The sequence below is a fragment of the Megalobrama amblycephala genome, linkage group LG16 (assembly GCF_018812025.1).
Source record: "Megalobrama amblycephala isolate DHTTF-2021 linkage group LG16, ASM1881202v1, whole genome shotgun sequence".
In the NCBI taxonomy this organism is placed as follows: Eukaryota; Metazoa; Chordata; class Actinopteri; order Cypriniformes; family Xenocyprididae; genus Megalobrama; species Megalobrama amblycephala.
Window position 1 is genome coordinate 22,221,400 of NC_063059.1, and position 26,010 is coordinate 22,247,409.

Here is a 26,010-nt window from a genome sequence, read left to right on the forward strand (position 1 = left end):
AGAGTTCAGTACATGGAAATGACATACAGTGAGTCTCAAACACCATTGTTTCCTCCTTATGTAAATTTGATTTGTTTAAAAGACCTCTGAAGAACAGGCGAATCTCAACATAACACCGACTGTTACGTAACAGTCGGGATCATTAATATGTACGCCCCTAATATTTGCATATGCTAGCTCATGTTCAAGGCATTAGACAACGGCAGCCAGTATTAACGTCTGGATCTGTGCACAGCTGAATCATCAGACTAGGTAAGGAAGCAAGGACAATAGCGAAAAATGGCAGATGGAGCAATAATAACTGACATGATCCATGATTACATGATATTTTTAGTGATATTTGTAAATTGTCTTTCTAAATGTTTCATTAGCATGTTGCTAATGTACTGTTAAATGTGGTTAAAGTTACCATCGTTTCTTACTGTATTCACGGAGACAAGAGCCGTCGCTATTTTCATTATTAAACACTTGCAGTCTGTATAATTCATAAACACAACTTCATTCTTTATAAATCTCTCCAACAGTGTGTAATGTTAGCTTTAGCCTGTTAGCCACGGAAAACACAGCCTCAAACTCATTCAGAATCAAATGTAAACATCCAAATAAATACCATACTTGCGTGATTAGACGTTGCATGACGAACACTTTGTAAAGATCCATTTTGAGGGTTATATTAGCTGTGTGAACTTTGCGAGCGCGAGCTCCGGGGGCAGAGAGCGTGAGATTTAAAGGGGCCGCAGCCTGAATCGGCGCATATTTAATGATGCCCCAAAATAGGCAGTTAAAAGAAAATGAATAAAAAAAATCTATGGGGTATTTTGAGCTAAAACTTCACAGACACATTCAGGGGACACCTTAGACTTATATTACATCTTTTGAAAACGCAGTCAATTCAACTTACAAATTTTAGGTTTGGCTGGTTAACATAGCTAAATTTAACCCTTCCTGTTTACAGCATTATAGTCCTCATTTGAATCAGTCTCACTGGACCCATCTGAGCCATTATCAAATTAACATCTGATTCACTTACTGACAGGATGTTAATGGAAACGTGTGGTTAAAGATCTACATTTACAAGAGTTTTGTTGTTATAAATGGTATTTCAATTAAATGCATTAATTTGACACCACTTTAATGCCTATTGACACGGAAAGATTGTGTTTACAATCCCTTTCCTTCCTTCTCCCATGAGAATCTTCCTTTATCAAAGTTCAGATTACACCCCGAAACCAGGTTATCACTAAAGCAGCTTGCATGGCTACAGTGAGGTGAGGATGTGAGAAGAGAAAAGACTTAATTATTATTAAAGATCTCTATGACATTATGGATAAATCCCTCAGATGAGAGGACCTTGGTTTCCACAGCTTTAATTAGTCTTAGAAGCTTCTCACTGCCAAAGGCTCTTGTGATATTCATTATGGTAATCCTATTAGCCGGGCTGCAGATAGAGGGACTCAACACAATGAGAGCAAAAGAGTGAGTCAGAGAGAGACACAGTGACGGAAAGAGAAGAGGATAAAAGACTGAAAAAGGGAGAAAAAGACTGACATCAATGTCGTCCGAATGGCAAGAGACTTTGGATATGGTCCAAAACCTAGTGAACGGCCTCGCTGCCTACTACCTACATAGACAGCATCCTAACTAACATGGAATCTAATAAATTACTAATTTAGAACATGTTACACAAGCAGCAACTCACTGATTCCAATAGAGTTTGGTGTTAGCATGTTGCTAAGCTAACAAAATGATAATCCAATAAGAAAAATATACATAGCAAATATACGTAGCACACACAAACATTGGGTAAAATAGTCAGTTTTTAACTATATCAATCTTTATCAACACTTCTCAAATATTGAACGACTATTAAGTGTGTATAGAGGTTAGGAGACCATCTTAAACCAGTCAGAACCAACAAACCAGCTTAGACTAATTTAAGCAGTTTTTTTTTATTTAAGTGAGTGAGTGTGAGACTGAGAAAAGGAGAGACAGAAAGAGAGAGGGGGTTGCTCTAGGGTACGTCTGGCCAGCAGGGTCAGGGCCAGGCCACACACAGCCATCAACAAGCCAAGGCTCTCGACAAGCCTGTCACTTTCTCTCTCCTCAAGAGTAAAGATGTTTACAACTAGCCAAGCCAGACAAATTCCACAGAGCTGTTTGCTCTGGCCTATGATCTTGTCATAGACCTCCTTAGGATAATTTTTTTTTTAATGCGCTATGTGGATAACCAATGTGTGCTGCAAAGAGTTTAATGGTCTGACCATGAAAACCACTAATTATCCTGTTGTAAATCCATTCACTCAGCAAGCGAAATATCCGAATCCGTTAAAATATTAACTGTAACTGTGGCTCACCAGAACATAGCCGTTTGTGGAAAATTCAGAACAAAATCACTCAGAAAGTGAGTGCGTATTGCTTCTTTCATACATTCGTCTCGCTTGAAATGGCCTTCGGGATCCGTAAAAAGACAGTTCAGCCTAAAATTTAAATTCTGTCATCATTTACTCACCATTATGCTATTCCAAACCACACTTATTTTTAAAAGAAGATATTTTGGACAAAAACGTTTAAAACAATTCCAAAATATTATCTGTGTTCCAAAGAAGAAAAAAAGTCATACAGGGTTGGAACGACATGATGGTGAGTAAATGATGACAGAATTTTCATTTATGCATTTGCTATTCCTTTACTAAAACAAAACAAGAACAATGGGAGCAATTATAAAACTCTTTCGGTGGCGTTTGTACAGCGCAGTGTTGAAGACAGGACCATATGGCGGCACTGGGCAGCAGAACGCATATAAGTGGTGCATGAGTGGTTAGAAGCACCCGAGGGAAACCAAGCCACAACTTCATTAACGCAACATAGATCAGAACTGTCAAGCAGGCAGCTCCTCCAGCACGCTGTCCAAGGCCGCGGTTGTGCCATCCGCGCAGCACCGCTCATAAACAGCCCTCAAAACTCCCACGGAGTCTCTGGCTTTCTGAAGCCGCAGATAAATTACACATTTCTTTCCAATTTAATGGATGACTTGGGTCGGCTTCTGCTTTAAGCAACCTGGCAGTGCCATGTGTGACCTGACAGATGCCCCATCCAGTTTTGGGCAGTCAGACATTTACTGTGGGATGAGGTTAGTGATATGCCAGCCGATGTGGGGTGGAAATGATTAACCACTGAATACACTCAAGGGTGAGAGCTACACTGAAATTTAACACTAGCTGCGGTCAGCATAGACATGTAGTCTAGACAGTCATTGTTTCAGCAACCAAGAACTATGCAAATCAAACGGAAAACAAATACTTCAAGCTGAATTGTGCTCCCATCTTGGATGTGATGCTAATAAGACAGTTTGACAGATACAGCCTTAACCCTGTTTAGTTTTTCTATTGTTGACTAGTTTTTCAATTATTCTATAATGCTAGTATTTAACTTCAATAAAAATGTCAAAAATAAATAAATAGCCCAGAGAGATGCAGTGCACGTTTTCAGAGTTTCTGCTTATCTAGATGACATTCTTAATTCATAGATCTGCATGGAATTATATAAATGCACAAACAGAAATTATACAAGATACATGCTTTTAAAGTACCAATAAATAGAGTGTTGCAGGGATGATGTATTTTTGTAGGAAACCCTAGAAGTTAACATCACTCTGGTTTCTTTGACAAAAAGCCAATATGATTTTTTTCCATTGGGCTTTGGACTATTGCAGAAAATAAACTCTGTGACCAACCAAAGTTTATGATTTGATGATCTTCACAACTGACCCTTCGCAAAGACCCACCCCCCTTAGTTACTGTTGCTTTGTCCGACAAGCCGTGGCGCTGTCACGCCACACACAGTGTAAAACACATCGTGGAGCAAAGTCGACAGACAAGGCAAAGCAGGTTACTTATAATATTAAACAAAGTCCCAGCTTTCAAACTGTGTAGTTATTAAAGAAATTCAAACAATAAAAACTGTTTTGTGGCTCTTTAATGTGTCGTGACCATGGTCGTGACAGATTGCTGAAACGCCTCAGCTCAAGCGGCTTGTGAATCGATCATCTCTTCCTACTGGTCCATTTATAGCCTCAAATAAACATGAATGAACATGAGAATGAATGTTGTTTCAAACGCGGAAAGACGTCAATATACACAATTTTTCAAGTTTAACTCCACTGAGGTTAATCTTCAAACTACTGGCTGCTTTGTTGGACAAAATGGCAGATGCGGCATTCTGATTGGTTAGATCGCTTGTCAATCAAACTCCCGGCGAAGGGTCAATTAAAAGAAAACTTATGAATTTTGATGTCTAACAATCAGAAGAACTCAAAAGATAAAGATATAAACAAACTAGTCCACGGTCGCATGACTTCATCATAGGGCTGGACAATATGACCTAAAATCAAAATCTTGATTAATTGAATATTTTACCTCGATTACGATTAATGAACGCTTATTTTGTTTTTTGTTTCTTTCTTCTTCTTTGTTTTGTCCTCATAGTTCACTGACAAGGTTTATACTGTAAATATGCTTGACAATTAAAGGTGGGATATTTTTTCCTAATGAAAGAGTGCTCTGACACTCACTTTCAGCAGTTACCTTATCAGATTTCTGCTCGTTGTAAATCCGATACAGATAAATTAGCACAGTACCAGTACATTTATTTGAATGCATTAATGAGAGCCATTTGTGTGTGAATTAGTCATGCTGTCTCTATATTAATTGTGAAGCTTGTAAGTAGTTACTTCAAAAGTAGAAAAATATATGCTATAACTCTTGAGTTTCTAAGCTACTTTAATGATAAATCACAAGATAGCACTGACAACGAGTTTCTGTGCTCCTCTCTGTCCGTGCAATCTTCACGTGATGTGCGAGCTAGTGTCTGTATGAGTGTTTGTGTGCCACAATGGATCAGCGCAGTAGCTCAATATAATAATACACATCCAATGGTCTAAAATCGCTTGAATGTCCAAACCACCACTTCTACACAGTGGCTGTCATTTTCATGACATATTTATTTAAACATACATTAAATAGCCTAATCAGGACATCACTAAAAGGTTAAGTAAAATATAATGATTATATAGGCTAATACACTGCATATATTAAGCAAAAGAGTTCATTTCTCGAACAAACATTTCTCGAACAAACATTCATTTACCGAACAAACAAACTTTGGACACTGTGGCTTTTCTGAGGTAAATGCTTCATGACATATTGTTTACAAGCTTTCATTGATGTCTTTCCACCGTTGAAACACTGATTGAGCAATTACACGAGATATGACCATTTCAGTAAGTTGTACTGTATCTTTCATCATACCTTCAGATGTTCTTTCATGTTTACTCTGGAAGAGATGATCGGGTTCACTCGCGCTCGCACTGCCGGTTGAACTGAGCCGCCTGTACAGCGATCTGTCATGCCGCATCAAAGAGCGTCAAAACGGCATTTTCTGTTTGAATTTCGTGATTTCGTGAACAGAATTTGAAGGATGACACTTTGTTTCTAATTGAAAGTAACAAAACGCAGAGCTTATTGCGATTATTGGTGGTTAAGCTACAATGTTTCAATGTCATGCTTCGGTACACACGTGCACCGAACCGAAAGCCCTGTACCGAAACGGTTAGGTACGAATATGTGTACCGTTACACCCCTAATAAATACAATGCTGCCTTAGAATCTGGCCAATTTTGGCCTCTTAGGAGGAAGCATAACTAAAAACGCCTACCTTCTGGAACAGTCTACATACTTCTGCTGCTCTGTTCACAGCTACATATTTAGCAGATGCTTTTCTTCTTCAAAACAACTTACAGTACATGTATTACAGGTTGTGCCTCCTGGGGCAATTATTATGTTTGACGGCAAAATGATCCAGTGGGATTCAAACCTGCAACCTTTTCGTTACCAGCCTAGATTAACAACTAGAGAGTCAACTGTCTGAATTACTCTTCTGTCATAAAGGGCAGAAGTTCAGTGTTGGATAAACACACCAGGAATCCTCCTCATCCGACTCCATGGCTTTAAATAAGCCTATTATCACTGCCTGTTCATCTTGAGCGGGATCGTTCCTCCAGCTCTTCAGAAGAGTGTTTACTCACACTCACAGGAGAGGCATTCAACTGGATTTGGCACGGATCTGACTCTCGGCACTCTTCACATTTTCAGTTTTTGAACACTAGCTCAGTGCTGCTTATTCTTCCCTTCTTTGCTATATAAAAGCCTGAAATTACAAATTATCCTTCGAACATTTGCAGCTCCGTTCTGGTTGGAGTGTACCCTTACCCTGGTGGTGGTGGCAAACATGTACTTGTCCCGTAGCTGGAAGCTGTCCACCTTCTCCAGGATAACTCGGCGGTTTTGCTCGCTCTGGAAAAAGTCTGTGCTGCTGAGGATGCTGGAGTCTCCCTGGGGCTCGTGGCGCTGGACAAACACTGTGGTGGGATTGTCGTATGGCTCCACACCCCTAGCAGAATAGAAAGACACACATACTTGCACATTAATTTTTTGGACATTCATTAACCCAAGTAAAACTGGAGTAATGACTGCTGAAAATTCATCACAGGAATAAATTACAAATATGAACATAGAAAAGATATTTTTATTTTTATTTTACATTGTAATAATAATTATAAGATAATATAATATTTCACAATATTACTGTTTTAACTGTATTTTGATCAAACAAATGCAGTCTTTGAGAACATTAAAGGGGGGGTATAATGCTATTTCATGTATTCTGACTTGTTTACAGTGTTAAAGAGTTGGATTCTCATGCTAAACGGGGACAAAGTTTCAAAACACGAGTTGCACGTATGATGGAGTATTTCTGTTCCAAAAATTCTCTTTTCACTGCACAGGTCACAGGACTTCGCAAAATCAACAATGCCACCAAAGAAGTGTGTTTTTGGTTGTGAAGGAAAGATAACCTTGCTTCAGCGTTAAGCGGAGCTGAGAGTTTTGTGCTCATACATTACATTGATGCGCTGTCGATATTTGTTATTAAAATCACCATAGAAACTGATAGTTGCAATTGCGTTTGTATTGGTTAAAATGAATGGAGAATATCTCTTGTTTTTCCGTGGCTGTTCGAGCCCTCAGGATCGGTGCTTATGGTTTCATAAACAAGGCCCAGTTCTACGCTGGATTTACAGATTGTTTGAAACTGAAAGATGGAGCGGTCTAGCGTTAATGATCCCGGTCATGAGTCGGAACAGCAGGTGGTGAGTAAAACTACTTCAAATGTCTGTTTTGTTGGCAATAGGCGCCTATAAGTGCATATAATGTAAACAACACATAGTGAATTCATAACTTCTTTATTATTCATTCACTATATGCTATATTCATTATAGTGATTCAAAAGTTATCCATGGATAATGCAATGGTGTATTGTGTGTTTAAATACAGTTGTTTAGCTAACCATTGATATCTTGTAGACGATCTCTACACAAAAGCTGCACATACTCGGGACTCTAGCTCAGCTCACAGGACACGCCTCCAGGCACTCTTTTATAAATATGATTAAACTAAAGACTTTTTGGAGTCCCCCCCCCCCAAAGACTTTCAAAAGCATTTAAACAATCTTACAAACCACAAACATTTGAACATTGCTTCAAGATACAATATTATAATAATAAAGTAACTAACATGTTTGGTATTGTATTTCCTAATGACTTGCAATGTGCTACAATGCAGAAGCTTTCCAGGGCAAATGCAGTTGCATTTATTATACGTGATCAATAGCTACAGTACTTCCACTTGCAAAGCCAATTCAAGCAACTTTACACTTCACAACTTACACTGAACCAATTTTCCTCCTGTGTCTCCTGCATAATGTTACTGATAAATTATTCAGGGTGAGTGTGGGAGATCAAGACTACAGACAAACGGATGGGAGAGTCTCTCTCCACTCTGGACCAAAGGCCTGGCTTCACTTCCTCTTTAAACACACAGGGGTGCTGATTGTTGCGACTGGCTCTTAAATCACCAAGCTAGAGGATAAAGGGATTATCTCACAGGGGAACAAACACACAAACCTCGCCGCTTGCTTTCTATTTCACAACTGGGAGTTTAGCCTGTCCAGCAGCGGAGTGAGAGACGGATAAAACGGGCTTACAGCTCTTTCAACCCGCCCTGCAGCTCCGCCTTTTTATTTTGTCTAGATTAAAGCTGAAAACCAATTGAGAGCTCTGAGAATACAGTCAACAAACACAATTCACACCTAGAAAACCCAAACACACACTGAAGGTCTGTTTGTTGACCTTTAAAACAGCAGTCAAGCTGTCTGACAGGACTTCCTTACTCCTTCTGACTGCTACATTAAAAATTTATAAGAATACAATAGTCTTCAATAGTGATGCATTAATATTACAATTCTAGCCGACACCAATAAATCAACAATTATTAGGCTAAAAACCGAATGATATTAAATTCTATAATATTATGTCTTAGAAACACTAGTGTTCAAAAGTATGGGGTTGACAAGATGTTTTTGAAAGTAGTCTCTTATACTCAAGGCTACATTTGTTTGATCAAAAATACAGTAAAAGTGTAATATTGTGAAATATTATTACAATTTTAAATAACCATTTTCTATTTTAATATATTAATAAAAATGTAATTTAGTACTGTGATGGTAATTACAGTCTTCAATGTCACATGATCCTTCAGAAATGATTCTAATATGCTGATTTGATGCTCAAGAAACATTTATGATTATTATCATCAACATTAAAAACAGCTGTTCTGCTTAATATTTCTATGGAAACTATATTATATAGTTTCCATAGAAATATTAAGCAGAACAGCTGTTTTTAATGTACATTTTTTTAGGATTCTTTGAATAAAGTTCAAAATAACAGCATTTATTTGAAATAATGTGTAATTCCTGAAAAATAATGTAATTATGTAAATAATGTATTTTCTAAACCTTTAATAAAAATGTAAATGATAGATTAATTAAAAATAAAATGTTTTATAAAAATTAAAATTAAGATTTACTGTTTAAATGCTACAATTGAATTTAGGCATCACAGCATTATAATGTACAGTATGAAAAATGTATATATTCATTTTGAGATTTGCTAAATATTACATTTAACAGTGTTAATAAATTATTAGTGTTTTTAAAATTTGAATATAACAAAAGTAAGCTAAATGTAAAAACAGAGTAAATGAGCAAGAACAGTTACAGTTAAAAGATTCAAATTATCAACCAATAAGCGATATGAAACTGATATGTCATGCATCCCTAAAAGACATCCAACATGTGACAAGTTTGTTTCTGGCTCGCAACACTTCCTGATCACCCTTTCTAAAAAAAAAAAACATTGAGAAAAAGAAAATGTCTGTCAAACCAGAAAAAGGGAAGCTGTTTGAAATGTACAGGTTCTTCTGACAATCCTAAGCCAGGCACAGTCTGAGAAAGCTATCAGAGCAAAGAACAGAAGGGTTATCACTGCAGTGATGGTGTAGTTGGTCTCCGAGCTCTCGAGTCATTTGTGTTGGGCCATCGCAGTGGGTCGCTGATGTTATCTCTGCAGCCACTGACTGCCACTCCACCAGATAAAATGGGCCACGGCTGGTAGACACAATCAAATATTAATGCGACCGCAGTCTGAGCCTCATCAGAGAAACATCCACAACCGACTATTTCACAATCAAGCAGTCTTTCTGGACGGCAGCCCACATGCTTGAGAACACTGACCTCTTCCTTAAATATCTCAGACTATTCTGTTGCAATAATGTGCAAAATAAATTTGTTCAGGCATTGAGACATTTCAAGACATTTGAGCTAAAGCTAAAAAAAAAACGTTAATCACGTCTGTGATGAATTACAGTCATAACACTGTAATTAGCTCCGGTCTTCCGGTCGGATCATATCCTGTGGCATAATGTTTACGGAATGGGAGAGTAATAAGCAGCGCTCTGTTATTTCTATTTGCTGCTTGCTTTTGATGCCAGTGCCTGATTGTGCAAACACGAAGTGCTGGCTGCAACCCAAAGCAAGAGTTTCACATTCCTACATAAACTCGTAAATTGAGTGAGACAGCAAAGAGCATTCAACCCTCTTCAAATTACAAACACTGCTGCAAAATTCCTGTGCGGAAGAGCGTGGAGAGCAAGAAGTGGATTTGCCTGAAATCTTCCTGATTTCTGATAATTTCGGTTGTTTATCATATCAACGAGCCGCAAACTAACACCCTGTTCTTTTAGACAGCAATCAAAACCACAGTAATGACCCATGTATGAAATATCTGTGCAAATAAGTGGGTTGGAATAACAGTCAAAAGTGGGAAAAAAAGCAGATCACACATACATGTAGAGTATGTAGTATATGTATATATTATACATACAAACACTGTATGTTTGTCAATTCACGAGCTGCTCATGAGTGAAAAATAACTTAACTACTGCCGCTCAAAAGCCATTACTCCAGGCTTCAGTGTCACATGATCCTTCAAAAATCATTATAATTTGCTGATTTGGTGCTCAAGAAATATTTCTTATTATTATCAAAGTTGAAGACAGTTGCGCTGCTTAATATTTTTGAGGTAACCATGATACATTTTTTAGGATTCTTTGATGAATCAAAAGTTCAAAAGAGCAGTATTTATTTGAAATAAAAATCATTACAAATGTATTTAATATCACTTTTGATCAATTTAACATCCTAAAAAAGGATACTAATAAATAGATAACTGCATTGAAGTTCTTCACAGCATTCAATTTAAACTTCATACCAATAATAGATAGATAGATAGATAGATAGATAGATAGTTTTGTATATCACTACAAACATGTTGGAATAATTTGGCATGTTTGATTATTTAATCTACTTTTAGCCAATGACAGCAATCACACCCACAATCAAATTTCACGATGAACACGTTCAGAATGTGATTTGTGGCAACACCCTCAAAGTGTTTGATCTTACCAGAAGTAGAACTTCACATGCTCCTGAATCAACACCCACGTCTCACCAAAGTCATCTGACTTCCACAGCTGCCAAATGGAAATTAAAAAAGAAAACGGAGAGAAAGAAGAACAAGCCCTTAAGAGTCAGCAGTTTCTGTTATAAGAGTTAATGTCTTTCAACATTTGTCATGTACCAGTTTCTCCTATGAAAATTATGGTTGATTACCTCAAATCAAAACATGCTGCTTAGTGCAAAATTCAAAAGGGCAATCTCCACAAATAGCTAAGTGCCATTCATCTTATTAAAACTGGACACAGGATATACAAAAAAGCCCCGTACTGAGGGAAAACGGTGATCATACCTGTTTATTGGGGTGAGAACTGTCATAACCAAGGACCAAGTTAGGCCTCTTGCTGTGCAGCAGTAAGTCTGTTGGCTTGAATGGGATGGAGAAACCCTGGACACTTTTGCAAAAGTCAAAGGTGTTCCACAGGTAACTGTTCGTGGTATCAGTAAATAGGTACTGCAAGGGAAAAATCAGAAAAGAAATTAATATATATATAAAATTAAAAAAAAAAAACAATTTAAAAATACTGTCATGTCATGATTTACTCAACCTAATGTTACAAATACCATTTTATTATCTTAAAAGGAGACGCAAGGCATATATATTCTATACAACCAAAGTAGATGGCAGTTTATAATGCCTAGCTACAAAAAGCAAAATAAAAGTAGCCCATATGACTACAAGATTTACAATGTAAAATGACCAAAATATGGGCCTGTTTGACTTGAAGTCTCAGAGTGCACAACTCATAAGGACTGTCAGGGCTCCAGACTTTCAGAGCAGTGGCACCAATGCCACTAAGTTCTACAGACTTTTTATGTTTTTATGATGCTTTTTTGTCATTTTATAACTTGCCATTATAAACCACCATCCACATTCATTGTGGGCGAAAAAGAGCAGCCTCAACATTCTGCTAAATATCTTCTTTTGCTTTCCACAAAAAGAAACAAGTCATACAGGTTTGGAACATGACAGTGAATAAATGATTCATTTTGGGGTGAACTATCTCTTTAACCTCTGTAGTGACTGACGACACAACAGAAGATCTATAATTTATATAGATATTTATTTCAGGCAATTGGCACCACAAAAACATCAAAGCATTTAAGCATAGTACAAAAACATATTTTTAGCATTATTAATTATTCAGATTATGCATTTCTGCCATTCTAATCTGCCTCCCTTCTCTTTGATCTTTCATTTAAGAACCTTCCCTATAAACTTCACTATAAACTGTCCTCTCCATGGCCTGATTATGGAAGCAGGGCACTTTCTCTCTCCAGATTCAGAAGCAATGAGGACTGGGACTGAAACAGAAACACTCGACTTAAAAAGAAACCTAATGCTGTACAGAAAAATGAAAGAAAAAGTAGAAAAAGAAGAAGAATAAGAAAGTAGAGCATATGCATCTCCAGCATGAACCGTGACCATCATCAGACTATAAGACTACAAGTCAAAAACAGCTTAGAGAAGTAATAACGCACTAATAATAATTAATAATTTTTTTTTTGAATTATTATTATTAATAATAATAATTAATAATTATATTTAATATTATTAATAATAGTTAAAAAGTAAAGACTTATTGATGTTAATTATTAATGTTAATATATTAATTGAGATCAATATTAATTTTTAAATAGTGAATAATAATAGTCCACAGTAAAACCCTTTCACACTTCCAAGTCAAAGCCACTATAAAGAGATCAATAAAAAAAAACAAGTCCAGTATGTCTTCTAGGACTCCGATTCAATTATGATTGCCTATCAGCTCATTTCTAACACAGTTATTCACATGAGATTTTACACCAGGATTATTACTTTATCACAAATGCATTAAAATACTCCACAACAAACCGCACAAGCACCCAGCCAATATCTCAGTTAATTATCCCATCTGTAACAACCGAGATTCAGAGTTCTTCTCCACATGTGGACCGACTCTGACCGCTCGAAATCTAATTAAACAGCCCTGTGCTCCTACCAAGAAGTTGTAAGCTTTACAAATTACACTCGTAATACTTTAGCTTCAATCCTTCAGCAGCAGCAGGCGGCAGCTGCAGCGCCAGCCACATCATTGACTCCAGATGAATGGTCACCGTCTGCTGCCGTCAGCCCCTGCAAAGACGCAATGCAGAGTCCCACAGCGGTTCTGCCACATCTGCAGCTCCCCACTCCAACTCCCATGAGCCTTTGCACCCCGCAAAGTCTCAATGGAGCAGTTAGTTACGGTGGGTGCCAAGGGCAAAAGATTAAGGATGTAGCTTGTATTTTTGCCCAGCTCTTGGAGTTGCTCTCTTGGATAACACCATCTGTGGGTGTATAAGAGATTGGAGTGTTGGAAGGTCACAGCTGCAGATGGCCGGGAAGCGGTCGGTGTCACAGCGGTCTTGTATGACCTCGGCTTAAGCTCACAAAGACAAGACAACTCAAGGATGTCACGCTGATAGGCCAGCTAATGTCTCTCACACACTTACTCGTTTGTTGTCGGCAGGGCTGTGGTAAAACTGTGAGATGACCTGTTTCTTGCCCTCCCGGTCACCAGACAGTAGAAATTTCTCTGATACATCAGTGAAGGTGGTTCCATAGTCATAGGACACGTACACCTGTTAAATAAACAACAAATGTCAATTTTCAACCTCATACACTGCTGAAATTGTAGCTCTGTTCCAAAACCTACAGTAGTAAGCTGCATTGTTTAATATTTGCAGAGGCAGCTGCCTTCTAAGTCAACATGGCAATTTTTATATGAAACTAATTTGGTACATTCTTAGGAAGTAACTTCTTTTGTCTCAAAAACATCGCTCTATAAATTAGCTCCAAATGGGACTCTGCTTTCAAAAGAATCTGATAGAGTTTGATGTTAGCATGTTGCTAAGCTAAAAATATCAATTTAATAAGCAACTCCTTTTGTCTAAAGTGAGCTCCACTTTGGATTCCTCTTACAACTGAATTGAACTGAGTTTGATGTTAGAATGTTGCTAAGCTAACATAAACAACTTCATATGTCTCAAAAATAATGCTCCTTATGTGAAATGCATTAGGACTAATTCAGTTTGATAGCATGTTGCCAAGCATACAGTTTGATAATCTAATGTTTCTTGGGCAGAATAATCCATTTTAATTAGATTCAACTATGTTTATCAATATTTTTCAGTATTGGTTGTTTTTTTCATAATTAACATCACTTTAGTTGCTTTTTGTTAAATTTTTATTGTCATAATTATATTGTGAGATGGTTTAGATTGTATTATTGTTCTTTTACTTATTTACAATTGGCAGGGGAATGTACGTTTTATGAGCCCAAGACAAATTTCCCATCAAAGACAAATAAAGTGAATATCAATATTTTATTTCATTCATGCTTGGCCACCTTGGATGCAGAATTTCACAGATTGTATCACAATGCATTCTGGGATTGTATTCTCCAAGGAGGATACATGCGAATCTACTAGAATATGGCTCAAAGAATGCAAGTGATCATAATTAAGCAGTTAATCTTTTGAAAATAAAGCATCTAGAGAATCTTTTATTGCATCTGAAGTTCTTTTCGATTTAATTTGCTTTGACTTGTTTTTCACAAAGAACACCCGTAAGGCACTTCAATCTCCAGCACCCCATAAAGTATAACCGTGCCACCTTTGTTCTTGCATTTGCATTAGATAACGTTTAACATAAAAGCTTTGCAATTATCGAAAACTTCGCAATTATTGCCACACAGATAGAAAAATAGCATTCAAGGTCACAAGACAGTCTTTCTAGGCTGTGCAGTGAGTTACGTCGGCAGCATTTAAAATTATAAAGTGCAGGGAACTGAAGAACAGCGGGAGGCATTTCATCTGTATAACTCAGAGGGCAGGTTGAGATATTCTTGGTATTTTACAGCGCACAGTCCATATATGTTGGAAGTCAAAAAAAGTTTTGAAATGATATAGGATAAAAATGGTATACTCACGGAGCTGGTCTTGGGATCTGTGGCACCAACGCTGTCTCTGGCTAACGCTACTATGACGTTGCTCTTCTCCCCAGCCCAGTGGACTACCATCTGATTATGAGAATCATTCAGGTTGGCCTGTGAATGCAAAATATGATGAACAACTAATGGAAATGTAGCTGACTAGCTTTAAGTGGAATTTATTTTGCTGTGGTTAGACAAGTATCCAGGTTTCCACAGTATAAATCAAGCTGTCAGGGCATAACACATTACAACTCACTCAAAGTTGATTTTCAGTTTCTGCTTCTCTCATACTGAATTTGTAATACTGGCTAAAATTAAAATTAATATTTGACAGCCTTGAGTTTGTGGCGTAGACTCTTATAAAAAACTACGGGTGTGTCTTTTGCACTTAAGACTGACAGACTTTGAGAAAACAAACACAACTGCAAATACATACAAACAGAACGGAAGCTAGCTGAGCTAGACCACAGAGGCAGGAAAACTGAAACTATGGGCTGCGGTGTCCCAATCTGATCTGTTGAACAAAGAAATGTGTGTCATCTTTTCATGTCCATCCCCCTCTTCTCTTTCCACTAAGAACAGCCTGTCTCATCTTTAATTCAAACTTCTGCATGAGGACTATGGCATCCTCAAATGGGTTCTACTCTGAAATCTCCTGTCAGACATAAAAGAGAAGTTGCAAAAAGTTGTTATTGTAAAAGAACGAAAAGCACCAACACCACTTCTTTTCCTAAGGAACAAGTTGTGGATCATTGGCAAACAACAGGTTTACTTACATACAGCATTATAACCACTTTCAAGGCCCAGAAAGATAGTAAAGACATGTTAAAATAGTTCACGTGACTACAGCGGTTCAACCTTAATGTTATGAAGCGATGAGAATACGGTTCGTGAGCAAAAAAAAATTTTAAGTTTTACATTTAAAATTTTAAAGACTATTTTAACAATGACTTTACTACTTTTCTGGACTGTGAATGTGGTAATTGAGTACCGCAGGGATGACGTGTTTTTGTATGCAAAACCCGGAAGCGAGTTAGCATTTTAGGACTTCCGGTTCCATCGCCATAAAGTCTATGGGTTTTTGCTAAATCGCCTGAAATAAGGTTTGTGGTTAACAAAGCCTCTAAATATTTTCACGTTTTGATCTATGGCATAAAACACACCAGCTATAATTTTGTGATTTTTTTAAACCTTTATTGTGTCTTAAAAACGGCAGTTGCTAACAAGTTGCTAAAAGGGACTACTTCCTTTGGCGGGGACTTTAGACGTCATCATTACAAACAGGAAATCACACTCACTAGCCCGCGTTTCATTCTCACATTCTTATAAGTTTTACCTGTCAGTTAATGTAAATTGATACGGCCATAGCTAGTGCTTCTGAGATGGTAAGCGCGTTTTTTTTTTTTTTTCTGGCGAATTGGCAAAAGGTATGCAAACACAGTATACAATCAAACATAATACAATGAAAGATAATCTTTAAAGTTTATTTAGGGCACAATGATCAAGCATAAGAATTTTTAAACAAAGAAAATAATATTAAGGTTTATATAAACTAACAAAATAACAAATAAATAAAACATTATTAACAAAAGATAAAAATATCTCAGAGAGGCATGCATAAACAAAATTATTTTCTTACATTTTTGGACAAAACAAATGGACAGCATTTCTCATGAAAAAGTGGATATGTATTCATAAAGCGCAGATCATAATCAGCAAGCATGTTTTTAAATAAAGTTGTTTTTTAAATAAAGTTTGAGGAAGCTTGGTGGTGACAATGTTGATCCGCGACCATAGTGTGCTGTAGTCCGTTTATAGCCTACCGTTAGCCTTTTATATCTGACGACTTTATTTAGGCTTCAAAATGTATAAATGTTGTGTTAACTTGTAAAGATTATCTTGATAGACAAAACTTGTAAGTGTCATAACCCTTTGTTAAACACAGAGCTTATTTTGTGATTTTCCAAAAGTCTATGGGGAAAAATGCATAGGCTTTCAACCGAGGGAACCCGTGCGCCGCTAACTTCCGGGTTGGCCTACAAAAACACGTCATCCCTGAGGTAGTCTATTACGTTGCTTTCTTTGGATCTGAAAAACCTCTCGGATTTCATCAAAAATATCTTAACTTGTGTTCCAAAGATGAACAAAGGTATTACCCTTTAACATTAGCATGTTAAAGCTACTCATTTTTTGAAAGGTCACATTATAGACTTTCAACAAAAGCAGCAGACATTCAACAAAAAAAATACTTCCATTATAGCATTTAAAAATATATATACAGCATAGGCTCAGCAAAAGAGGCATACTGATATTCATTTGGGAATATTTGTTTTTTGTAATGTACAAACAGTGACTCCTCAAATTACCTCACCTTGAATGTACAGTCATATTTTTATTCACCATGACAAGGCAGTAAATCTCCCTCCCTGTCTTGTAGGCCAGCTTGGCAAGCAGCATGTTAGTACAACAGAGAGACTTTAGGAGACTGACAGAGCTGTTAAGAAAACTTACAGCAGTGCACTAGGTTCATTTGACCTATATGACAGCTATATAATCCATACTTTTCCTAAAAGGTATTCAATTTCATCATATTAACTCACTTAATAAAGTATGTTACATTCTAAATGCGTAACAACATCTTTCAACACTGTGCCAATGTTTTAATGACCTGTCCAACATATTTGTTTTAAATTACACAAAGTAGAAGTAAATTTAATCACATCCCATCTGCCACCAGTCAAACAACCGGTTAGTCCTGCCCCAAACTCACACCATTGCTGTAAATGTTGCTGTTTCAGGCAACAGAACAATGGTTTGACGCTTCAGTGGATGGGAGTTCATGAAGGACTAGAAACGCCACTTAAAAATAAAATGAAGGAATCAATGATCAATTAAGTCAAAAACAAAAATGTAAATAGATGACTTTGCACATTGAAAAATAAAAAACAACAAGTTTTTTAATTAATTTAAAATGAATTAAATATAACAATAAAATAATACATTTATAACTCTTTTTTTATGCAATCATTAATGTGCCTTTATTTTATTACTGGCTTTTCTTAATCCATTTTCCATCCATTTATTTTTTTTTAAATCATCCTTGTGCAAAATGTTTTTTTATTCATTAATGCCATTAGACAGTTTATTGAACACCCATGGGAACAATCAATGAACTTTTGTCCAGTTAATTAGTGTGGAAAAAATGTCAATTTGTACTTCAAATGGTTTATGGTTGACTGTTGGTTTTATAACAGCTGATTAATCTCGAAAAACAGTTTAGATTTCATCTCCCCTCCCCTCCATCTCATCAGTACGTGTAGAAGAGCTTTTCCCACAACCTTGCCAACAAACACTGTAAAAGAGCAAATGGTTGCAACCTGATCCATTTCAGCCTGGCAAACTCTTGTGTCTGCTTATTCAGAGAGTTAAAGGCCTGTCTAAAGGATAACTTCTGGTTATCCTGCAAATGGACTTTCTGCTAATCTAACAGGGCCCTCTTTTATACTATCACCGTAATATCCCGAAAGCATCAATATAAGACAAGTGCAATTAACTTCATGTTCCTTCTTGCTTGAAAAAAGCAATGAGGAATAAGAGACAGAATTAATTTATTTCATGTTTTTCAGTTTCTTATGTATTATTCAGAAGGGAAACAGAAGGAAAGGAGGCAGAACGAGAGAGTGGAAGCACTAAAGCACCTTCGCCCATCGCTGCAAGCAACGCACAGCTTGAAACCATGACATCATCTCTGCAGCACTAACGTTTGGGCCAACAGTTCAACAATTTGCCTACCGGTTTCCTTCTGGCAACCAACCATACGAGTTTCACTATGAAAAAATATGGGTGAACCACACATTTAATAACACTGTGGCCGTAACCAAAGGAAAACCGAGGAATCATTATCCTGTTAAAGGCTTAAAGTACAGTTAAAGGCCTGTTTCATTATTTCAGTATGGTTAAATTATGTGACCATTACAGGGATGTGTTATGCAACAATGAAATGAATGAACATTCTAGAAATATTTGCACATAATAAGCTGAAAGGAAAACTTTTCATTCTCCTTTGATGTTCACATAAACTTTAATAAATAATCTTAGGGTGCTTCACATTAGCACTTTTGGTGCGCACCCAGGTTCGATTGACGTCAGAGTTTGGTACGTTTGGATGATGTGAACACGGTCTTCTGAACTCGGGTGCGCACCCGCGAACCATACCCGAGTCCACTTAAAAAGGGTGGTCTGGGGTGCGGTTCAAGTGAACTCCGGTACGGTTCGCTTCTGATATGAATGCAAACGTACCAAATTGCGGAAGTGAACCTCTATTAATGCCGTATAATTTGAATTAAAATGTGTGTTTGTGTGCGTTTCACTCACTTTACCGACGAGCGTGACTGACGTGCTGTAAACAGAGAGCTGTTGGGTAGCCTTTCTCATTTCTGCTCACCTTCAGCATTCTACATTCACGGCAGATAGACGCAAGCGCCGATAGGAACAAAACCAACGATTCAAAAACAAAAATATAAAAGTGAGGAGAGCAACGTTATGCATTTTGTCGCCTTCTCCTGTGCCATCGTTACTAAGCAAAGTAGTAAACAGCTGCTGGTTTGATGACACAAACGAACCGCGGGTCGGACACAAATAATATTATGTGAACACAGTCCAGTGGGCGCAGGGGGAGGGGGGAGCAATCGAAATCGGTTTCGGTCCAGGCAATCGAACCAAGTGTGAAAGCACCCTTAATCCAATAATTGCTGACAAGATTAATATTGGGTTCATTTATAATTTTCTTGTGGATGTTTATGTTGGAAACTAACTGTTTTACGGTGTGTTCGCACTTGACAGGTATGGTTTGATCAAAAACACTCTTGTTAGTGCGGTTCATTTGATTAAGTGTGAACGCTGCATTCCGAACCTCAGTGCAAACAAACAAGTGGACCGAAACCACTGAAAAGGTGGGTCTCGATCCACTTCCAAACGAACTTTGGATCCGTTCGACTGAAATATGAAATCAACACAGACCAAAGACATTTCAACGAACCAAAAACAGGACATGATGTCACAATGTGCGACCTGAAAAAGGACAGAATGCTCAAGCATACCTGGTTTTCTAAATAGTCGCAATGTTGCAAATTACAGTTCGATCTTTGTGCGCACACAACGCAGGAATTCCTGCCGCTATTTTGACTCTTTTACACATTTTATAACTCTTCACAAGTTCTCAGCTGGTCAAAATACCATCATACGCACCATTTTGGAAGTTCCATCGCAAAATATATTTCATTAAAGAAGTTTTTTGTTTTGTTTTGCATCTTTAGGTTCAGTCTTAAAAATGATAGTGTGAATGCTAAGTGAACCAGGATTAAATGTATAATTTTCTTTTTTGGTCCGGACCAAAAGAACCACAAGAACTGAACTAAGAGTGTGAACACACCCTTAAAGGAACTACTATAAAAGTTATATGACTCATCTGTGTCAATTTGGCTTCGCCTTGTGTTTAATGAAAGAGAAGACAACTTGAGGAAAACCGAAAGTAAACAAGAAGGCTGTTCAGACAAGTTCCAGTAATACTCCATGGAATAATTATAAACATCTACACTGCCCTCCGTCTTACTTCCCTAGGGTTTTAAACTTTCTTATCACAGAAAACGAAACTAAAATACTCTGCCTGTAAGGCTGCTTATATGTCATACATGTCTGAACAGGAGTACTAATGTGATCCAAGTTCATTTCCATAGGAAAAATTTAAAGGAAAGTAAAGGCAAATACAAAAAAATATAATACTGTTTTACCATAACTGTCATACAGTCTAAAATTATTACCAAATAAGATTAAACACTGACTTCTCATGACTCATGAAGTAAGTCCAGGCTTATCCTGCAAAAGGTGAGGGAATGTCAAGTCTCATTTAGATTCTGGGTATTACTCTATGGTAATGATTCTGCATTACATACTTTACATACTAGAACAAAATTGCATTTGTTTGCCAGCAGTCTACTTAATGTGGCTTAATATACGAGGGCATGGAATGGATCAAGATCCAAGGTCCATGAAATGAATTAAATTTACTGGAAATCTTGTTTTGAATGTATAACAGTCTTCTAAGAATTATTATTGCTTAATCAGGGCTGCTCGGTCAAAATTGCGAAATATATTCCATAAAATTATGAAAGAAGGAAGAGTCTCCAAACGCGATAAACAAATGCGTCAAATTTAAAAAATATATATAGATGGGAATGTTTGGATTAAAAGCCTTTTTTCCCCAATAAAAACACTGAGTACTACAAAGTCCACAAAGACATTTGCCTTCAAGTGCTTCTCTTGGTGTCTGGCGCTCAACTGCATATTTATGATAATGACTCTGTCACAATTCTCTAAACTCGGTGAGTAATTGTGTCTCACAACAGGTCTGCAAAGACAACAAAAAGACCCTTTAAAACAGTGTATATCCTTGTCTTAGCAGAGCTGGGGACTTTTTCTAGGTTACTTGAATAGACAAAAAGAGTGGATTGATGTCTGTTACTTCTTACCTAACACTGATTCCCCCTAAGCGCCAAAAACAACACATAAACCAAAAGGTCTGAAAGAGGGAAGGAAGGAAGGGGAGGGAGGGGGTACAGATGGGAGATCTTAATTGTAACATCTGAGGGGGTAATTCACCTCATATCAACTGCTATGGACTCCATCCAGGACACTAATAACACTTCACTGAGGATTTCCTGTACACGCTACAGGGTGAAAAGGGGAAAAGTCACTAATCTTCGTGGCCGCCCACTGCTCTGACTGCATATGCATTAGAGTAGAATAATAAGACGGTATGATACCCTCCTTAGAGTTTGACTTTTTCACATTTTGAGAATTTTTCTTTCATATATTATTGGAATAAACCAAACATTTTTCAAAAAAGGTCACCACTCTTCTGTTGAATTCTTTGTTTTTCAAATCAGATCCTATTGTTTTTACTTTCAAGGTGATAATCATCAACCAATCTAGATTCATATCACACCTGCATTTTAGATTGTACTGCCACAAGTGAGACATAAACACATAATAGTTCGAATAACATCACGCACTGTGTTAGATGAGTGTGTTTGAGCTCATGATCTGAGGTCAAAAACCATAATGCCTGTATTTACGCTAGCAACCACAATCCTGTTTCTGTAGACATAATTGTTTTTCACACAAAATACAGTCGTTTGAACCATTCAAAATCAAAGGCACAATGGTAAAGCAAAACTAGTAACTGTTGCATGCCTGACTTAACAAACATCTCAAAGCAAAACGTTTAAGGGGTTGAAATGTTTAGCTGGGAAATTTCCCAGCAAGACTGTGTAACCAGTTATGCCCTTCTGGTTTGTTAATGCTTGCGTAATAAAGCTGCATCCTGATGGTAAACAAACAAAGAAACTCTGGGCCATATTTAATAGGAACACAGATGAGCGAAGTCTGTTTCTTATTCCCGAGACATAAAGCATAAGCACTTCAGTGTAAAAACAAACAACATCATTTTATATACAGGGAGACTGGGGTTAGTTGTCAAAAATATTTACCTTTTTGTACTTGGGTAAAGTTGGTTTTATATTCGCACATTCGGACTTCTGATAAATTCAGATTTTCCAATAAATGTGCAATAAATTAATGTTTGCGAATTTTAAGCAGCGACATGATATTGACAACCAACGATTGTCAACTTGCAACATTTTTCACAGTCGATCAAAATAGGCAAGTATTGTTTTAATGGCATATTTACTTGTGAATGTCCACTGAATGTCCAATGTAGTGTGATTAACAAGGCTATTGAATAGGGATGTCCGAATGTGCGAATATAAAACCAACTTTACCCAAGTCCTTTTTGTTTGGGGTTTCATTTTACCATCTAAATGTTGCCCAAAAAAACAACAATAGGCTGTACTTTCGATGTTTTTCTTTTTCTAGCCAGTAATTGTGAAAATATTTTCAAGTAAGATTTTTAGGTTTGTGTTTATAAAGAAATTAACTTTAAAACATAAACCTACCCTGAGAAATATTCACTGGAGCAAAAAACGAGACAACTAGCCTCAGTCACCCCTTTGTTACGCAATATTTAATCATTTAAAAAAATCTCAATAATTATTAGATGCCAGCTTTCTTCTTATTATTCTAGAAGGAACATCCACAATTAGCATCAACAAAGAAACAGAAATAAAAGGGAAAATGGTACTGTACGTTTTATGACAAAAATACTACTACAAAATACTGCATAAAAAAGTCTTGTTGACCCACTGTTCAGCAACATATAACATCTCTACTTATTAGCATATAATTAATATTTGGCATAATGACAGATTAATTGTAAAAAAAAAAAAAATCGTCTTTATATAATACAGCCTAAAAATATATGTTTCAAGTAAAGCATAAGAGAAAGGTGAGAATTATTCACCCTCAATAGTTCAATCGTGAAGGGGCGTGCAAGAACCCTTCATCTGACAAACAGGTCAATTACACTTCTAGGTGACTGCGTGCAAACCAAAGGTGAATGGTGCACAACTATTGGGAATACTAAATTCAATATTTTATGAGGTTATGCAAAAGCTATGTTTTTGCCATTATCACCTATACGCAATAACACCTAATGAATGTAAACCTCGCTTACCCTTCCATAAACCTTTGGCACGGGTGCTCCAGCAGCATTCCGCCGAACGCGAAGCTGCTGCGCGGCTGAAGCCTCCCTGACTTCTCTCTCCAGACGCACGATGCGACTTTCTGCATGCTCCAGGTGTGCACTCACTCGGGAGAAACCCCTGTCCTGTGGTAGCATGAATCTCTGGTCATGGTGAAGTCGAAGCGTGGAGGAGATCGCGCCGGGAACGAGTAATAATAACAGATACATGGCACAGCGACTGAGCGGCAGCATCTTGCGTGTCTGCTCTGACGCCATGTTTGTGTATGTTGACTGTGATGTGTGACAGGGCGCCTCTAGCGGTCAACCGCATTCACACACTCATTGCCATGGATACTGATGGCACATGATGTTTTGTTTCGCTTTGTTTTACATAAACTGTAGATTGGCAAGACCCACATAAGGGGTTTATTCGGGTACGGTTTCACAAGAAAGAAAAAAAAATACATCAACATCATCCCTAAAATCGGGGTAAAGGGTGTTTGAATGGGTACATTTATTAATTATAATTAATAATAATAAAGGTTCCTATATATATATATATATATATATATATATATATATATATATATATATATATATATATATATGGATGGTAAAATGTTCAGATATTTACTTCAGGTAAAATGGTGGTAACATGTTCAGACATTAGTTATGCTTTAAATCAAATAAGATTATGTTTTTAATCTCCTTCTATAATCATAAATATCACAAGATCACGAGCCTCCTCATCCTATTTTGCATGACCTTTTTATCATTTCGTGAAATCCGTTTTGAGTTCGTTTGTACGCCTATATTTGTCCAAAACCCCCATCTGCTGGTCAGAATTTGTAAAAACACTATAAGTTTAAAGGGTTAGTTCACCCAAAAATGAAAATAATGTCAGTTATTACTCATCCTCATGTCGTTCCGCACCCGTAAGACCTTCGTTAATCTTCGGAACGCAAATTGAGATATTTTTGTTGAAATCAGTGTTTTGGCTCAGTGAGGCCTCCATAGACAGCAATGACACTTCCTCTCTCAAGATCCATTAACGTACTAAAAACATATTTAAATCAGTTCATGTGAGTACAGTGGTTCAATATTACTATTATAAAGTGACGATAATATTTTTGGTGCGCCAAAAAAACTAAATAACGACTTATTTAGTGATGGCCGATTTTAAAACACTGCTTCAGGAAGCTTCGGAGCATAATGAATCAGCGTATCGAATCATGATTCGGATCGCGTGTCAAACCGCCAAACTGCTGAAATCACGTGACTTTGGCGCTCCGAACAGCTGATTCGACACGCTGTACTTACATAAACTGTACTGTACGAGCTGTACTATACGTACTGTATAAACTGTACGAACCACTGTACTCACATAAACTGATTTAAATATGTTTTAAGTACATTAAAGGATTAGTCCACTTTTAAATACACTTTTCCTGATAAATTTACTCACCCCCATGTCATCCAAGATGTTCATGTCTTTCTTTCGTCAGTCGAAAAGAAATGAAGGTTTTTGAGGAAAACATTCCAGGATTATTCTCCTTACAGTGTATTTCAATGGCTACCAACAGATTGAAGGTCAAAATTACAGTTTCAGTGCAGCTTCAAGGGCTTTAAACGATACCAGACAAGTAATAAGGGTCTTATCTAGCGAATCGATCGGTCATTTTTGAAAAATATAGCCTACAACCGTTTATGCTTTATAAACAAAACATCCCCTTGGACGTACTTTCCGCTTCCGCATTCTTCATAACGCTTACGCTGAATGTTCTACGCCTTCCCTATTCTACTTACGGAACGAACGCGGCGCCAGTTTCGTTTTTTCCGTAACTAGAGAGAGGAAATTGCTGGTTATGCAGGTCTCACTGAGCCATCAAATTTCAACAAAAATATCTTAATTTGTGTTCTGAAGATTAACAAAGGTCTTACAGGAGTGGAACGGCATGAGGGTGAGTAATAGATGACATTATTTTCATTTTTGTATGAACTAACCCTTAAGTTTCAAGTTGAAATAAAATAAATGCAAGTAAAAACAATTAAATAATAATCTCACAAATAAAATGTCACATAAAATTGAGACAATTTGATCAACAAAATATCAACAACAAAAAAATCAAAACACCAACATAAGTCAAAATAGAAAAATAAACTATCAAGGGACATTAAAAGCAATGGAAAAATAATAAGTTTTCAACAAAGCATTGTTAAGCAATTTATTTATAGCATATAATTTTGAGACTAACGATTGCATAGGAATAATCTGTCGTTAGTGGCGTACATTTATTACGGGAAAGGTTATAGAGTTGTACTACATGAAATCCAGTTAAGCACTCATTTGCGCGCGTTTTCTGTGAGCGCGCGATACTGACCGTTCAAAAGCAGTGGCGGTTGGTAGGTCATGTGAGGTGAGCTGAACTGTGGCGGCCGAGTGACCCG

The 26,010-nt window shown here is 37.1% G+C and overlaps 1 protein-coding gene across 1 annotated transcript in view; it reads right to left on the reverse strand.

Annotated features, from left to right (window-relative positions):
* Positions 1-23,863, reverse strand: part of sorl1 (sortilin-related receptor, L(DLR class) A repeats containing) — a 63,124-nt gene extending 39,261 nt beyond the window's left edge. Inside the window, exons 1-6 of the mRNA XM_048159919.1 lie at positions 23,554-23,863; positions 14,922-15,038; positions 13,444-13,572; positions 11,261-11,422; positions 10,918-10,985; positions 6,267-6,447 (exon numbers count right to left, since the gene is read on the reverse strand). Of these exons, the coding sequence (XP_048015876.1) occupies positions 6,267-6,447; positions 10,918-10,985; positions 11,261-11,422; positions 13,444-13,572; positions 14,922-15,038; positions 23,554-23,838 (942 nt within the window). The 5' untranslated portion in view covers positions 23,839-23,863. The remainder of the gene's footprint in view (positions 1-6,266; positions 6,448-10,917; positions 10,986-11,260; positions 11,423-13,443; positions 13,573-14,921; positions 15,039-23,553) is intronic.
* Positions 23,864-26,010: the final 2,147 nt, after the last annotated feature.